The sequence below is a fragment of the Rhyacophila brunnea genome, unplaced genomic scaffold (genome assembly GCF_057557595.1).
Source record: "Rhyacophila brunnea isolate RB1 unplaced genomic scaffold, BYU_Rbru_1.0 scaffold_17, whole genome shotgun sequence".
In the NCBI taxonomy this organism is placed as follows: Eukaryota; Metazoa; Arthropoda; class Insecta; order Trichoptera; family Rhyacophilidae; genus Rhyacophila; species Rhyacophila brunnea.
Genome location: NW_028232827.1, coordinates 21,856,476 through 21,874,792, shown reverse-complemented (window position 1 = coordinate 21,874,792; position 18,317 = coordinate 21,856,476). Strand labels below are relative to the sequence as shown.

General features: G+C 34.4%; 1 protein-coding gene across 2 annotated transcripts in view; it reads left to right on the top strand.

Moving 5' to 3' along the window:
* Nucleotides 1-1,582: 1,582 nt before the first annotated feature.
* Nucleotides 1,583-18,317, top strand: part of xmas (RRM_XMAS2 and SAC3_GANP domain-containing protein xmas) — a 25,018-nt gene continuing 8,283 nt past the window's right edge. The window contains exons 1-8 of one of the 2 annotated variants that reach the window (XM_085944572.1): nucleotides 1,583-1,633; nucleotides 1,918-1,995; nucleotides 4,403-4,612; nucleotides 5,561-5,679; nucleotides 6,558-6,672; nucleotides 8,103-8,328; nucleotides 12,556-12,750; nucleotides 13,512-13,599. In XM_085944572.1, the coding sequence (XP_085800698.1) occupies nucleotides 1,919-1,995; nucleotides 4,403-4,612; nucleotides 5,561-5,679; nucleotides 6,558-6,672; nucleotides 8,103-8,328; nucleotides 12,556-12,750; nucleotides 13,512-13,599 (1,030 nt within the window). In that variant the 5' untranslated portion in view covers nucleotides 1,583-1,633; nucleotide 1,918. Of the gene's footprint in view, nucleotides 1,802-1,917; nucleotides 1,996-4,402; nucleotides 4,613-5,560; nucleotides 5,680-6,557; nucleotides 6,673-8,102; nucleotides 8,329-12,555; nucleotides 12,751-13,511; nucleotides 13,600-18,317 lie in introns of both variants that reach the window. The other variant, XM_085944571.1, reaches the window with a different exon arrangement.

Below are 18,317 nucleotides of genomic sequence, written 5' to 3'. Positions count from 1 at the left end.
ACATCCTCCGACATTCGCAAATAATTGCGGAAATCGCTCGGTTGCAAACGCAATTCTCATATTAAATTTGTGTGGGATAATGTCGTTCGTTTCCTTAACCATTGTTTCACCCAGTATTTGTGTACCCTTTGCTTCGTTATTAGATTATCTGCCACCCAATAACCCAAAAAACACAAAACGCCGGTATCATTTAACGCCATCACGATTTAACTGTCAAATTTACGTATATTATCTATGCTGTCAAAGTCGACGGTTTTACTCGTCAAATTAATAATATACCTCGCTTCGTTGAACGTCTGTTAGCCAGTAGCAGAATGTAGAAAAATCTGAAGACTTATTGTCCTCGGACTTTTGGCTCGCCAATGGAGCGCTAGCATTAGCATGCCTAAAGGCTTAATTACATTGGCAGACGCACAGAGTATATTAGTCTATGCACAGACCCAACCCGATCCAACGATCGACGCATGATCGACGCCGACCGTCGTCGCCAGCTATTTGCAATTACACGCAACGATTCAATCTCGTTGGTCCTTGATTTGATTGGTTTAAAATAATAATAGTGTTGCTATTATTAAAAATATAGGTTCAGTGAAAACTAGATATTTCTTAGATTGGTGGCTACACTGAACGCATTCCCGCGCAATTTTACGTCAAAAAAACTGAGCTGTCAGCTGTCAAACCTAGCGAGCAACAGATCTGTTAAAATTTATGCGGCCGTTTGACATTTATAGAACGTTTGTATACTTATTGTTAATTTACATCATGAATAACTGGGCGAGCTTGAATCTCCAAACCAATTGAGTAATTCGAATATCGAAATCGAATAATCCAAAGACTAATTTATTGTAGCGAGTATGGCTAGGTATATTTCAACTGGCTCAGGCGGTCAGAACTCGCCGTAAACGAAAACACTGGGTCAAAAGTTGGCTAACTGAAGAACAGCGTGATCTCCATTGAATATGGCGGGTTTTTTTACGTTCCATACTATATCTTTGGCGTGTATTAATTCGACGAGGACTGTGTCCTCGTTGATACTCCATATATATTTTTTGAGTTTTGCCATCTTGTAGTTGTTCAGTTGAAATGTAGAATGAAATGAACGACCGTTTGCATGACTCGCAAGCAGGCGCATATTCGGCTATTTTCGTACGCTTTCGCCAATCTTCGCCTGGATCGCACGACGGATAATAGAAAAATTTCCACTTTCGTCCCGATCGCTCACGATCCTTGAAAACCATAGAGAATAGAGATTGACAGTCGTGGCAGACGATCGGGCCAGACGCAATCTGCCAATGGATTATGGGCTTAAGAGAAAGTCAGTTGGATAAAGCCACGGATAGTATCCATACAACCTAAAGTAAAGGAGTCTCAAGAATTTCTTCTGAACCCTCTCCACCATAAGGCCATACTTCAACTGATGCGGTGCCCAAACAATAGACCCACTCTCAAGTCTGCTTCGAACTAAAGAATTAAAGTGTAATTTTTTACATTTGGAAAATTTTGCAGTCAGTTAATTAGGCAATTTTCGGCATTATTGTCTATCATATTTTTATACGTTTGCTGTGACCATAGACTAATTATTGTCTATGACGTAAACAGTTCCACAGATCGCAACTGTTTTGAAATTGCCTAGGTATTAAATTAAATTGTTCTTTTTAATATGGCAAATCTTATTATGGTAATATGTACGATACTATTCACAGCGATCACCCTCCTTATATTGTGCGGAATGTTTTCTCAGTTATTACCGCCGGAGATCGCTGAATTATTGACTTCGTATTTCAATTTTTAAGATGACTAGGTTATGTATATTTGTCAAAGTTATTGAATGAATTATTCATCATGCCGATCATGCCTCTCCTTGAAAGTCACGATCATTTCTATCTGTATTGAATTGTTTTCGTCTTAAATCAACAGGATGAATGAAGCCGGTGACGAATATTTATTTGTCGATGAACTTTCGCAAGATGAGACATCACCTAAATTTTCCATCAGGTTTGTACAATACCATCTATCGTTAATTCATTACTATTTTGACATTCGTTTAGTTTTCACTTTCAAGTTTCAACTAGTATTGCTTAGGTTAGCGGAAATTTAATCATTCTCCTTTTGTTATCCGAGGTCAGTTTAGGAATAAAATGGACAACGAATAGCTATTAATATCAACGAAGGGTGGTTTGTAGATTATTGGTAGCGTTATCCCTGAGAAACATATATATTTTGCTGGCTACGTGTAATCTATTTCAATTAGCGTGTGTCCCCCAGTCCGGAGGGTTTGGGGGGGGGGTTTAAACTGCAATGTTATTTATAGTTAGTGTGAGGTAGAGACACAATGGTGGTAAAGACTTGTTAATGGTTGGAAGCTTTGTATTACAATTTGCAGCCATACTTCTAATGCATCATTGGTTTACTGGCGACAGTATGTATTATCGTGACCATAACAATAAAATGCAAATGTATTACACACATGATATTATCGTGCAAGTTGTAAGACTGCATGCATGGATCAAAAAAAATTATCGGCCTCTGATATCTATCATGTGATAGGTAGTTGCAATTTGTATGATATAATATGCGCATAGTGGCGAACCTGCCGGGAAAAAAAATTAACTACACCGCGCAGAGCAATTTTGACGTATACCAATTTTCACAGCCACTCAAATAGCACCATAAGGCCCGTTTCAGACGGGACACCGGTGTCGTGCTCGTGTATAATGAGTCCTTTGTATTCGAATAAAGGGGCCTTTGTATTATGTTTATGAACGCCACAGAGCTAATAAGTCAACGCGTGTCTGATACTGTTTTCCGTCGGCCGTGATACACTTGTTTTTATTACCACAGCCAGTTTTATGTTCAAATTTATAATGCAAAATTATGCGTTGACCCATTAGCTTTGGGCGTTCATTAACATAATACAAAGGCCCGTTTATTCGAATACAAAGGCCTTCTATATTATATCGAGCGCGACACCGGTGTCCCGTCTGAAACGGGCCTAAAATGACAACAACGTGTCTCACTTACGCTTGAAGAATGTGATTGACGAGACAGTCAGCACTTTTGCATGTAAACAGTTATTATCGCAATAGTTTAATTTACACAAAATCAATGCACATGTAAAAGCGCTATTATGCATTCCAGCAATATTATTGGTCGTTGATTGTATGAATACATTTTTCCATATAAAATTTTTGGTAACACTGTGTGCTAAGGGCAGTTCTGCCACTCCTTCATGAGTTTTATGGATTCTATTTTTTGAATAAATGAAATACAGTGGAACCCCGTTCTAAATCGTTTTCCCGCATGGATCGTTAATTTTTGAAAGTCCCGCCAAACATCCATAAGAACATTGTTAAATAATCCCGCATTAACCGTTCCCCGATTTATCGTTTTTCTCGATCTATCGTCTAAATAATATGGTCCCGTCACAAATATTGTCCCGATTGACCGTTTTTCTTGAAAATTTTTCATTTCGCTTTCGTAAATTTTGTTTATGATACTTTTTATGATGCTTTGTTTGGAACTATTATGGTCTTGTCACAAATATCATCCCGATTGACCGTTTTTTTTTTTTTTTTAATATTTTTCATTTCGCTTTCATAGAATTGTTTATGATACTTTTTATTATGCTTTGTTTGCACAGATCGGTCGGCGCTTAATCTCGCCTGACCGTTCAGTCGCGTTGCTATGTTTGCACAGGCTGCTCAGGCTTGCTTTGCATCTCTTATCACGAATTTTTATAAGTCGCAACTAAAATGCCCCCCATGAAGAAAACTAGAACTCTAGCTGAGAAACTTATATAAGATAATTCAAGACGTCGAAACAGTTTTTGAAAATAAACACCTCACCATCAAATGACATCTATTTGTCACGGCCCCCGCTTACGTTTTCAAATACATCTTTTTGTCCCCGCCCCTCACTTCCATCTCTTTATTATACATATGGACCAGTCAGTCATTTTGTAGATGTCACCCTATAGCTTCATCTTCAGATTCTTCAAAACCTGAATGATTACCTATATACTGGTCACAGTCAAGAAACTCTTCTGCTTTCTTTACACTGGGTGTACTAGTCTAGACAATTTACTTAATTTCTCTATTTGGCTTATATGAAAGAAGCTTATTTTAATCCATAACTTTGAATGCACATTAAACACCAATAATATACTTAGTGTACGGCCTGAGTGGACAGCGATCGGCGGGGCGTGTGCAACTCAAACGTATAACCAAAAAAAGACATTGTCTATGAACATTTCACACACGGTTATACGTTTGAGTTACTCACGCTCCGCCGAACGCTGTTCACTTAGGCCGTACACTTATTTGACGAGTACCCCACGCTTTAAGAGGGAACATCATTCTAATTTATTTAGTATTAATTATTCTGTCAATTGAACTCTTTTCAGCTGTACAAATATTCCGGAGACATTGTTAGATGTGACTGCAGTTAAAGAGCATTTTGGTAAATTCGGTAATGTCGCCACAATATTCCTGCGCCCGAAGAAACACTCTTGCATTGTGGATTACGAGACTCGAGATGGTGCCGAAAAAGCCATCTTGAATGGGGGAGCATTTGATGGTTTTGAATTCGACGTCAAATGGAATAAGGTCAAAAAGTATGTGTTTTATTTTATTTGTCATGTTAGTGATTTTACGAACATATGGAATTTCTTTTTAGTCAGAGCATAATATAGACACCATGCAGCGCCTCCAAAAATCCTTGTCACTCGTAAGTTTTCTTGCATTCCTGTGGAATTTAACTTCCTCCAATGTTTGCCTTAGTATTTTGCATATGGCTGATTTATGGAGTTTCATCACATTCCACATTTTATGCATTTATGCTCCATCGTTATAGAAGAAGGATGTCTTTAACGTCTTTGTATTTAACAATAAAAAAAGAATTGGGATGCTGGAGATTGAACAATACATATTTTACAGGCGGCTCTTGTGGTGCACTGCATAAAGTGCTGGCCTTCCACCCGAGAGTTCTGGGTTCGATTACCAGTGAGGACACAATATTTCTGTGTTTTTCTCAAAGCCTGGGTGTTTGTGATTTTTCAAAATTACTAACAACCACCTTGTACGAAAAAGCAAGGACATGGTATTAATAATTCTAAAAAAAATATACATATTGTGCAAAGGTGACATAAGTAAATCAGCTACATACATTGTTAAATATGCATTTGCATATTCTACGTTATTTCTGTTTTCAAAATGATGTAAATGGTGTCTCATTCCCAAATGGTCCATTTTTATTATTCCATGAAAAATATTGATATTATAATATTTATTATTATAATGATTTTAGTGTTTGAAGTAAGACAAATCAATCGAAAACAATCAAATTATATACAGTTGCTATTAAAACAATAATGCCACTCGTTTTATGTTTTATACACCATGTCCATATAGAAGTGTTTTTAGGGGGTGGTAAAAACAAAACTGTCGTGCCAATCATAGTGCCGTTCCGAAGATCGGTTCATAACCCGAAACAGCTGTTAACAAAAACAATTCAAAAATTGTCTGAAGCCATCATAATAACTTTTAATTAAATCTTCTATCAGGAAACTTACAAAACCATCAGATGACCCGGATTGGTTGCCAGATGCTGAGGTGGCTGCAGAGTTGGCCTCAATGATCGGAGAATACCCCACTCGCATTCCTCGCCTCAACAGACAGCAAAGTATGTCATTTTTACTTCCAGTTTTTTTTTTTAATTAATGTTAATATTTGGAAGACAGCATACATTCTTATTTAATAATATTAAGTAACTTAATTTTGGGATGAACACGCATTGTGAAGGAATACATGTACTCAATCGTAACAACTTCAGTTATGCGAAAACAGACCTAATTGACAATGGAGACGTAATGAATGATCCCCAAATTTTAAATGTTGTTTCGCAAGAATATTGTGTTTATTATTTGAGGATATTCTGCCAGCTATCAGTAAAATTTTATTTTCTTATGTCGTGAGTTTCCAATGCAACCATTGCATACGAATTGAATGTGTACATGGACATGGCTGTGATTTTATTTGTGCATATGACCGTCGCGCTCAATTCTACATTTTGTGCTTTTTACTTTTATTTTGGCTAAAATATCGCAATCGTCGATTTTGCTTGCACATTTAACCAAATTGAATGTGTACATCCAAAGGGCGATACTTGTGCGATGATCGCATAGCAAATATTATACGTACTATTGTAATGCAACCGCTTATTGAATTGTTTTGATTTTGTAACAATCATTTTCTATTATTATTATTATACATTTATTTTAATTCAAGCAATCGCATTGAAAAAAAAAATGGCAGTTTCGATCTTCGTAAAATGTTGGCAAGTCAATAAGAATATCTTATTTCTTTCTTATAATGTATCATACCTATAACACCTTTGTTGGCTTGCCAAGATTTTACGATACATAGATATTGCCATTTTTCAGCAATCGCATAAGTAAAATCACACCATTGCAATGTGAAATGTACCTGTCTTTTATAACCATACCATTTTATCAATACATAATATAATATGTATTCTCATTGTTTTCCTTTTTGTTTTAGAAATGGAACAAGAATCATCTCCAGCACCGGTTAGAAAGATGCATGTCAAGAAACCTGCCGCGAAACACAGTGTCTTAAAAAAGAAAACTAGACCTCCTGAGCCCAAAGAAGCAAGGTTACCAATGACTTATTACTCGTTTAAATTTTTTAATTTAGACGATTAGGTCATAAGTCTCCATTCATGTTATTATGTTTTTCAATCACGTTGCAGCTGTGTCTTGCTGCAAGATAGCTAAGATCCACAGCAGATTGTAGAGCCAATGAAAAATGTTTCACATTACATATTTACTGGTACTACTTCCTTCTGATGTGTTTTTGAAGTTTTAATTTTAAAGTGATCTTAAAATTCAATAGAATGATGGTTAGGCCGGGAATATACGAGCAACTTCGTGTTGCTGCTGCCGGCAGTGGCAACTCGGGGATCCCCAATTTTTCATACAAAACTCATAACGGACGCACACACAGCAACTCACTGCTGCACTGCTGCCGACCTCGGTAGCTGCAGTCGACGCACTGCCCGGAACCGCCGAGTTGCGGCAGTTAATTTGTCGCCGCGTCAAAAATACACTCGGCAGCTCTAGCTGCCCGGTATAGCAACTCAGCCCCTCCCACCTCTCTCAACGCCAGGCGCCTAGTCATGCGTACCGTCATTCCAGTCCGAGTTTTAGAGAGACGACAATAATTTTGACACGGACGCTTTTATAAGTAACATAAAAAACTATGAGTGCATTTGGAATCTAAAATGTGAATCATATAGTGATAGGGTTGCTAAAAATAATGCTTGGGCCAATTTATGTGCTAAATATATTAATGATTTTGATACGAAAACGGTGAAGGAAAAAAACAATCAATCAGAAAAATTTATCTTCATCCTGCCGTTGTTGCATAAATAGAGTATGAAATTCACCATGTCCAGCCCTTTGAGACATGATAGGATGTATCCAAAATCTGCGAGTTTTTCTACGCCTTCTTTTACGTACTAAAAGCACAAGCAAGAACACAGCTTCTCCTTCAACATTCATTTTGGATATGAGTCAAGATTCGTTCGTAAACTCCAGCTCCCGCTGACACATTTGCTGCCAAGCACGGCAGCATAAGTTGCCTTGGTCGGCAGCTCGTTTGCTGCCGATCACGGCAGCACGAGTTGCTGTAGTCGGCTGCTCGTTTGCTGCCAGCAGCAGCAACACGAAGTTGCCCGTATATTCCCTGATATATGACTAGGCGCCAGGCGGTGAGAGAGGTGGGAGGGGCTGAGTTGCTATACCGGGCAGCTAGAGCTGCCGAGTGTATTTTTGACGCGGCGACAAATTAACTGCCGCAACTCGGCGGTTCCGGGCAGCGCGTCTACTGCAGCTGTCGAGGTCGGCAGCAGTGATTTGCTGTGTGTGCGTCCGTTATGAGTTTTGTATGAAAAATTGGGGATCTCCGAGTTGCCACTGCCGGCAGCAGCAACACGAAGTTGCCCGTATATTCCCGGCCTACTAGTTATAATCTCAGTTACTCCCTGGTCTATAGTAAATATGATGGTGTCATTGTCGTTTTCAGCGTCCTTCCTCTACCTGCCCCGGCAGTGATCCGGAACATAGACCGGGAAGAACTCCGGCAGTTGATCAGCAAGCAGTGGATGACGAGCGAAGACAGGATGAAAGCTTTAGAGAGCAGAGATCGGCTGGTGAGGGCGCGGCTGGCCGGCAGGAGAGGCGCCATCTGTGGCACCTGTCCTGACATGTGTCCTGAAAGAGAGCGTCTCACCAGGCAGGCTCAACGCCAGGTGAAGAATGCTTCTACATCTTTTCCATTTACTTGTTATTTGGTGCATGTTAATTAATATAATAACCTAATATTTGTTAGATTTATATTATATCAAATCATTTTTTTGTAGCTTTCGGGAATACCACAAAATGTAAATTAGGCCATAGTCTTTTTATCGATTATTTCTTTCACAATATCTAATCATTGCTAAACAAAACGCATCAAACACAAAAACTTCCGAATATAAAATGTGTTTTCTATATATTATATATATTCATTTATTTATCCAACTCACAGTAATTATTTTAAAATCCAACACAACCAAAACACCATAAGTTTGTGTCAAAATATCGAAAAAATAATAGACTGCTTTATAGATATAAATTGAAGATCTTGGCATAAAAACAGCAAATGTCACAAAACACTTTTTTTTCAGGAGAGGGTAAAAACATAATATCTTGGTTGTCAAGAAAAATTTTATTAATTTGACAATGAGAAATTATAGAGAAACCGTATATGCACTATATGAATGTAAAAGAAATAATAAATTTATTTCGGTTAAATAGATATTTAAAAAAGAATGAGTGTGACATTTGCTGTTTTTACACAATTTTTGGACATTTGTTGTTTTTATTGCAAAATTGAAAAGATCGAAATGTAAATAGTATGACTAAAACTATAATTTTATTAAATAAAATAAAGAATATATATTTCTGTTATTTTTTAATCATAATACAACTTTTAATAAGGTTTAGACATATTATTTACCTATTAACGAACGACTTCAATGTTTCTAAAAAATCAAGAATTAAATATTTGAAAAAATGTTTTAATCATGTGCGGGTTAATACTGATAAGCTTCATATTATTATTATTGATTTAATTTAATAAAACACATTTTTTAGTATCTACTTATTTCACTTTTAATAAATAAATCTGGACCGGTTTCGTCCGCCTCTGTTTTTCTGCCAACTGTTTTCAACAGTTGAAAATGTCCCTCTAAGGCGGATGAAACCTATCCAGATTTATTTATTAAAAGTGGAATATGTACTAAAAAAATGTGTTTTATTAAATAAATCATTAACACAATGGATTTCCACCATGAATTGATAGTTAACACGAAAAAAGAAAACCGATTAGATTCGTCTGACACCTTCACTATCAGCAAATTAAACGATACATTTATTGGGTTTTGTAAATATTTAGCTAATTTTAAAATATTTTTTTATTTAGATCCTTTCAATGGAACTTATCCACCATATGTTGTTTTAAATGCAATCGTGACTTGCATTTGATTTTTATTCACTAGGTACATTGAATCTATCCCACATCCTAGAGAGAAACTGAAATGTTCGCAAAGCACTTCTCCCTTACTAGCCTGGTCTATTTTGTACATTATAACTAGCCTACAAATTTTTACCGAAAAATGCCAAAGTTTTAACCTATATTTCATATTAAAAAAATCTTTTTCTCTGGTCTCTTTAGATTTTATAATGAAGTGCCAAGAATTTTCCTTATTACATCCAACTGAACAATAATGAAAGTCACCGTTATTTGGTAAAAACGTTGCATGGTTTTGTTAATTTTTCTATTTCGAGTCGTTTCAGATGTCTATGCTAGTAATATCCATGATAAAATATAAAAACAATCATAAGAAAATGTTATAAAAAGCGATAATTAAACGAATCAAGGATAATTAGACAGCTCAGATACTAAATTGTATGGAATGTATACTAACATTACTAACGCCGCCTGGTGATAAAAGTGTAGAACTATTGGACCTTTGCTGTTTTCACACAAAATTGCCTGGACTATTGCGGTTTTTAGAAAAGTGGCATATTTTTGAGAGCAGATTTGAGGGACTTATGATTTTTTTTTTTAAATATATCTTTGCACAGTTGTATGTAATCATACACAGGGAATATAGAAATGCAATAAAATGAAAATGGAAAAAAGTGGACATTTGATGTTTTTATGCCAAGATCTTCAATTATTTATATCATAATAATATGTAACTATTGAAAAGTTATTTCGTTTTTTGATTTACTTTGAAATTCAACAGCTAAACATTATTTATCGCACATGTAGAGACTGTTTATAATTAAAATATTACTCTGCGAGATTTCTGTCGAATCAGTATCAGATTCCTCAGCCGCGCAACGTCTCTCTAAGTGGCATGGCTTTGATTTCATGGCTGATATTTTCATGTGCTAGATCAGAGGTCAGCAACCTTGTTGCCACGAAGGGCGCAATATATATTTTGAATATAGCCGGGGCATAATATATACATACAATCGAACTTGGTTATTATGATCACGGAAATAGCGAGATCTCGGATGTAATGAGGAAACATTCATTGACATTTTTAGTTTATGATTTTCTCCATACATTTATTCACTATTATAACAAGCCACTTCTCGGGTATACTGAGCAAAACCGTTAACGTGTCTATCGTTTAAAAACAACATTTTCGACCCTAAGCAATAAAATCCGACCGGGCAGTTAACTAGACTGATGCCGCCAGGATCGGATAACGTTTATGAGACTAATTAAGTGTCTAAGTACTTAATTGGTGTTTTCGCCGACAGCATTGAAAAAGTATCCACGCATATAGTTGAAATTGCATGTAAACAATCCGAGCTTTGTGAAGTCAGTAGGTACCTACCAGCGCCAGCGGCTCAGCACTTCATTACAATAAACAACTTATTTTGTAGTTTTTGAATGCCTTGCTTGTTTCGGGCATTTTTACGATGGTTTTCAGATTTTTTGTTCTATGCTTAAATAGAATGTGGCGCGAAAAATGTTATATAGCGATATAACGAGTAATGCTTATAACAAGCAAATTCAGTCTGTCCCATCTTCCTCGTAATAACCAAGTTCGACTGTATTTATATACTTTTCTTTGAAGCTGATAACTTTCAAAAATCTCAATAGAACTTAAAATCTTGATATAACCCCTAAAATCAGAAAAAACATGCATTATTAATAATATGTAGTTCTATAAATTAAACACCATATTAATCAATCAATTAATATTTATTTAAGAGAAGATATTTTATCGACATAAATCAACATATAAAATATATCACTAACATTTCAAGCTTTAAAATAAAAATACTAAAAAAGTTAAACAACAAACCAACATTCAAATTTTCAACATTATTATAAATTTAATTCATTTTCCATCTTCAAACGGTTTTTTTTTCTTAGCTAACAATGTTTGTTGCATTTTTGGATTGGTGCGATGATTTTGTGAAAAATCTTTGCTGCTTTGTAACACATACTTTTAACTCAACAATCTTCTTTTTTCATATTTCAGAGTTCAATGGATAGCTGGTAGAATTAATAGTCATGTGAACGGTTTTGAAATGTCTTTCAATATTACTTTTTTAGGAACCGAAACACTACATAGCATTGCATAATAAACAGATGCACTTTCAATTAAAATCAAAGAAACAATATTGATGTTCGCAATCGTTAAAATAATATGTCCTATTATTTCTCTTGTTAATCCATGATGGGTGATAATAATTACAAATTATTACGAAGACAAAAAATTACGTGTGTCGAGAGCAAATGCTGTGGATGCACTGAGTCATATACTAGAATTTGTGCATAAAGCGTCAATTACATTGAGCTTCTTTACGAGCTGTTTATTGGCGAATTTATTATCTGCCTGTAAAGTCGCCCAGTGTAATCATCGAAATGTTAGCTTGTTCGATGATTACACTAGGCGACTTTACAGGCAGATTATAAATTCGCCAACAAACAGCTCGTAAAGAAGCTCAATGTAATTGACGCATAACTCAAGCTGGACTTTAGAGTGTAATATTTGTCACAGGACAGGACCACCCATTGAATCATGAATCAGAAACCCATTTTTTTCTCGCAGACATAATCAATTTTTTTTATGAAATCCAACTCGTTAGTGGAGTGACAATATTATAATTTGATGGTATCTTGAGGGCGTATCAAATATTCTCTGAGGGATGATATTAATCCCAGCACAAAAAAAATAACGGAAAACCATAACATGAATCTATTTAGTCGACTTTATATTATAAGATTCAATATTTCCCCCTTTTTTTATTTCAGGATTGATCCAACTTATGAATTGATAATTTATTGACATTATCCACTCACTACTCCGCCGTGGGTGTTTTAATTTTGATTCTACTATTAAATATTTTATCAGTAATGCTCCGGCCCAAGAAGATCAGTCAATGTGACTAAATATTTATTGTAGGTTGCTGCGTACGAGTGTCATCCGTCAGAGATGGGATTTAACAAGATGGATAGCCAGAGGGCGGTGAAGCAGTACAGCCGCAGTTCGGCCGATCAAGAGGAGCCACTCTCATATGACCTGAGACCCGTGCCCCAGCTGCAGCGTACCCTTCTCTACCTCTTGAATCACATCATGGACCTGTGCGACAAGCCTGAAGTACGTAGATCTATCTACATTCACTGGACATGTGCAAAAGAGAAATGACCAATGATTCAGGAAATAATGAGCACCATCGTATTATGCATGTTTCGTATAATTTTCAAAATCTTAACAGAAGAATAAAAACAATACTTTTAATGAAAAATTAGCTATATAGTTTTTTGTCTCTCCTGTAAAGTAGCGTTTTTAGAGTTACACAATTTTCTAGTTTCAACGACGATATTATGTTACTTGTTGGAACCTATTTTTCCAATAAAAGGTATTTTGTCTCTGACACCCTGAGAAATCAATATTTTTGCACCAACCTCGTAAATGAGATTGAAGGAAGTTGGAGGTTAGAACGTTTTTAGTATGGTTGAATGGTAGCTATAGTAGAAACATTAATATTATATGTGATGGCAGCATTGAATGAAGAATATGGAGGCTAGTTTTCAGGTTTTGTTTTGTTTTCTTACTTATTTTATTTGCAGTTATTTTAAATAATGCTTATACTAATGCAAAGTGTTTTTTTCCCAGTGCGGTACTGGTAAATAAATCTCATATCACATGAAATGTGAATCATCCAACTTTTAGCTAATTTGATCATTGGCTTTAGTAACCTTTTTTCAGATTCGTCTATCTGATAAAAGGTATTCTTCAACATCTTTGTAAATGACGATGTTCATTGAATTTAACTATTCGCATTATTATTCAAAATGTGATATTCTTCTTTGGCCATTTTTAGTCATTTGAAATAATCGTTTTTACTTTTTTTCCAGACATTATTAGGTGACTGGTTCCATTTCTTGTGGGACAGATTACGAGCCATAAGAAAAGATATTACGCAACAGGCCCTCTGTTGTCAAGGTTTGCTATGTTCTATATATTTTCCTCTATAAAATTTTGTTCTCAGAATTCAGGTTGGAACCTTTTTTGGTTCTTAAAAAAATCTTCAATAAAATCAGCTTTTATGTCAAAAATGAAAATTCTTCATCGTCGTCAGTAGGTCGAAATCAGGTCGGTAACCTCTAATATTCCGGAATCATTTTTTTCTCTTCAGGCAAGGGGTAACATGCAATACTCCAAGCCCCTTTCGTTATTTTAAAGTAATGTATAAATGTGTTTTCGATGTTATGTTAAAATATTTATAAAAATATATAGGTATGTTCAATGGTTGATGTCTATGGAGCATTTTTTTGTTGTTTTTCTCTGTCTAGTGGAAAGTAACCCGAAGTCATAAAGTTATCTTGATATCTGTCATCCACACTACAATTCAATATTGTTATTGACCATCCCTCTGAAAAGTCACCGCTTCCCTCTGTCCGCCACAAACTCCCCCTACTGCTTTAGCCTAGGGTTTGCTGTTCATGTATTCATCAGCACATCTGTCCACTGTTGATTTTTTAATATAATCTGTCATATTGTTAGGAAATTCGATCTTACCAAAAACCTCACATTTGTTTCTTTTATAACTAAAATACATTCATATTTCATTTTATTATCAATTTTTGTCATCTACTAAAATTGTAATACATCTCGTTTTGCCATGTGACTAGATATTGTATTGTTACATTATAAAACAGTAATGTATTTTCTCTAAACACTGCTGCGCTTTATCATAATTTGGCCATTCACGTATACATACCTGATCAATGTTGCTTCATAGAAAACAGGATAAATAATCTAAAAGTCAGAACGAAAGTACAAATCCATACAAAAAAACTTGGATAGGGTTGCCAACAACGTTCCCTCTAATTTTTCTATTGTGTGTGCGAATCATCAACGTATCTGAGCAGTGGCGTAACTAGGGTTGGTGTCACCCGTCAGTGACGGGCCGTCACCCGGTGCGGTAAATTTACACCCACAACCACACACATACAATTTTTCATTAAAACTTATATTTTTAAGGTATTTATTAATTTCAGTGATTTTATATAATAACACTAACAATGATAATTTTTGAAGTAAATAAAAAAAATAGCAAATAAAGAAAAAAAACTATTCTTTAATAAAATATATTAAATACTAAACTTGCAGAACGTTTTTTTATATTTATATTAAATCTACCTATATATTTGTATGTTGGGTTGTTTTTGTTATGTCAAAGACTAAGAAATGTAGAGGACCCGGCACATAGGTGGTCATTGATGAACACTAAAATAATTATCGTCTTTTCGTATACTTTGGCACGCGATAGAACGGGACGGATATAGTGATCACTAGACACCGGACATCTGGAGTCCTTTTTTTTTTGGGACGGACTCGAATATTACAACATTTTTTAATTAAAAAATGCGTTAATAATTTATGGAACCTATGTTTTTCAGAAAAATAAGTTGTACGATGTAGTAGGTACAATGAAATATGAAATAAATGATATTGATAATATGTGCAAGAGACTTTATCGATACTTAATTATATAGAAACGCTGCTATTAGTAGATATACTATACTACTTAGAGAAATTAATGAAGCGCTTACGTATAGAGTGGAAGAATTAGTTGTAAATAGTAATATCTATAATATTTAATAATATTCCACTTATATACCTATTATTGAAATCAATGTTTAAAATTTCTACTAAACTACTTTTATTTTCACTATCAAATAACAAATCACACTTGCTCCCATAATGAGAAGGACCTGACAGCTAGTGTATTATTAAAATTGTACCAATTCTGAATGATTTCGTATATTATGTTGATACTACGAAAATATATAATATGAAAACATATTATTATATTATATGGATTTATGGATAGGTAAAATGGGGAATATCGGACCTACGTGGTTAATGAAACCCTTTAGAAAAAGTTTCGTACGAAATATACTTCAAATCGTACTTTTGTGTTTCAAGCAAGTGGTTGGACATATTGAGATATTCAATTTTAATATATAGGTACTGATGTTGTAATGTTTTTTTTGACATTTTATAGGCCATTTTCAAACACTTTATATTCATCATGCAAAATATGTAAGTACATGCGTTTTCTGTTAATTGCTACTCCCTAATACTATAAATTATATATCATAGTATTATTTCAATGAAATATATAAACCCGATATAATTATTTATTTCGGAAGTTATCAAAATAATAAATCATAATTAGTCGACATTGATACATTGTGTATATATAGTACCTAATACCATTGATAATAAATTATTTTATCAAGAAAATATTAGATATAAATAGGTATAACACAGTTGCAGTGCCTACCATTTGCCTTAACAAGTTGACCTTGGTTCTAATAGTTCATTGCTTTATCCAATCTGGGAGTTCACACATGAAACAATAATTTGATGTTATAGTAATATGGTAGAAAAAACAAAAAAAACTTAACCTGCGCGTTTGTTAACTGATCTACGTATTTTCTTAAAATCCGAGATCACTCAGTTTTGACGATTATGGATTATAGCTTAAAATTGTTTATTTGTTTTTATTTAGTGAGTAGGTATATTTCGTGATATTTCACATTAGCTGGTTCCATTGTTTGCGGGAAATGACGATTTAACGGGCTTACATATTGAATGTATTAATAGTATGTAATATATTCATTACGAGTTTTCACAAACACTTCAGATAATCAAAATTTGTTTTTTACTTGATCCTTTACTAATAGGTAAGAAGGTTTTAACAATCTTTTATTATGTCAATGTGCATTTACGATCGGTGAGTGCGCATAGTGCACGAAGAAGCCAAAAGGCATAAGCCGGGTCGTAAATAATGACTAATAGAATACCTAGTACAAAACATAAATCAATTAGAATTTATTGATTAATATTTTTGCCACTCGTACCCGTTAGATATAGGGACCATTATACCACTTTCCTCTAGAAGGTATATAAGGTACTTTTAAACACTTTGTACATTTTGCATTTTTGTTTATTGTTATTAAATCTTAGTTGATATTATTCTTTTGACTTATTAACTTAAAAATAACAACAATGGATGAAATATAATATTCCTAAATATTATAATATGTCACATATATAATATTGTGTAAGTATATAATATATAATTATCAAGCCTCGATAGCGAAGGCTGCGTGACTAGCAAATGCACTTACGACCTATGTAAACCTGCCGTTCATATTATTTTAAAAGCACATTGGCATTGTTATTTTTTTAAGATTATCCTTTGCTTTGTAATTTTATTCTTGTAAATCCACGGTATTATAGATGGTTGCACTATTATATCTAAAATGTAAACATAAATTTATATACAATATTGGTATATACTACAGCTGATGATGATACATACTATCGTATGGAAAATAATTCATTTTTAAGTTGTGAACTTCTTGTACGTATCATGCAACGAAAGCAATAAAATCGTCTTCAAGTTTTTGTCATTGGTCGGGAACCTTTTTTGATACATACACCTACGGCAGGTGAATTTTAAACACAGCAAATTTTTCACAGTTTTGAAGTTACGCTATTTCTTAATGTATATAAATCAGTCATTTAATAAATAAGGACAAATATCACCAACAAGTTAGTTCAAGTAAACAATCGACTCCCACGTCCTCTATACTTAATTGACTTTATATGCAATAATATGTACCTACCTATATTTTGTACTGTTATTCAATTGAAAATGTCCATTAGGATAAAATCGGTTGAATATCAACATTATGGAATAAATGTGGAAAAAGTACGAAAGTACATATTATAAAGTGTTTTAATGAAATATTTATCTAGGTACCAGTCGTTTTATGTGATGAATAGTTCTTTACACTTTATAATATGTAAGTATTTAAATCAAATACATAATATAATCATATATCAGATAATTACTTTTTAATAACAACATTTAAATATAATGCTAATTATGTCGAATGGCCGCCTAATCGGCGCGCCTTTAGCGTACAATGTATTAAATGGAACGGCGGGACTTTTTTTAACGTTACACACCTACAAACTTACCTGTAGAATGGCCAAAAATGGAACTACGAATTACCATAGGACGCCATTTTGAAAATTTCATTCGAATGTCAGATTTTGTCCAGTTACTAGTCTTGATTGGGTAGTTTTCGACAATGGCTCCATTTTTTTGTAGTACTTATTCCACTTTTAATCAACAAATTAGGACCGGTTTCTTCCGCCTCAGAGGGACATTTTCAACTGAATCTTCCCTTGTTCGGTTGAAAATGTCCCTCTGATGCGAACGAAACCGGTCCTAATTTATTGATTAAAAGTGGAATAAGTACTAAAAAAAAATGCGTTTTTTTAATTAAACAACAATAAATATTAACGTAATACAATCACTAAGTGAAAATCTGAAGTATTAAATGGGACAGCGGGACTTTTTTTAACGTTACACACCTACAAACTTACCTGTAGAATGGCCAAAAATGGAACTACGAACTACCATAGGACGCCATTTTGAAAATTTCATTCGAATGTTAGATTTTGTCCAGTTACGAGTCTTGATTGGGTAGTTTTCGACAATTGCTCCATTTTTTTTGTAGTACTTATTCCACTTTTAATCAATAAATTAGGACCGGTTTCGTCCGCCTCAGAGGGACATTTTCAACTGAATCTTCCCTTGTTCAGTTGAAAATGTCCTCTGATGCGAACGAAAC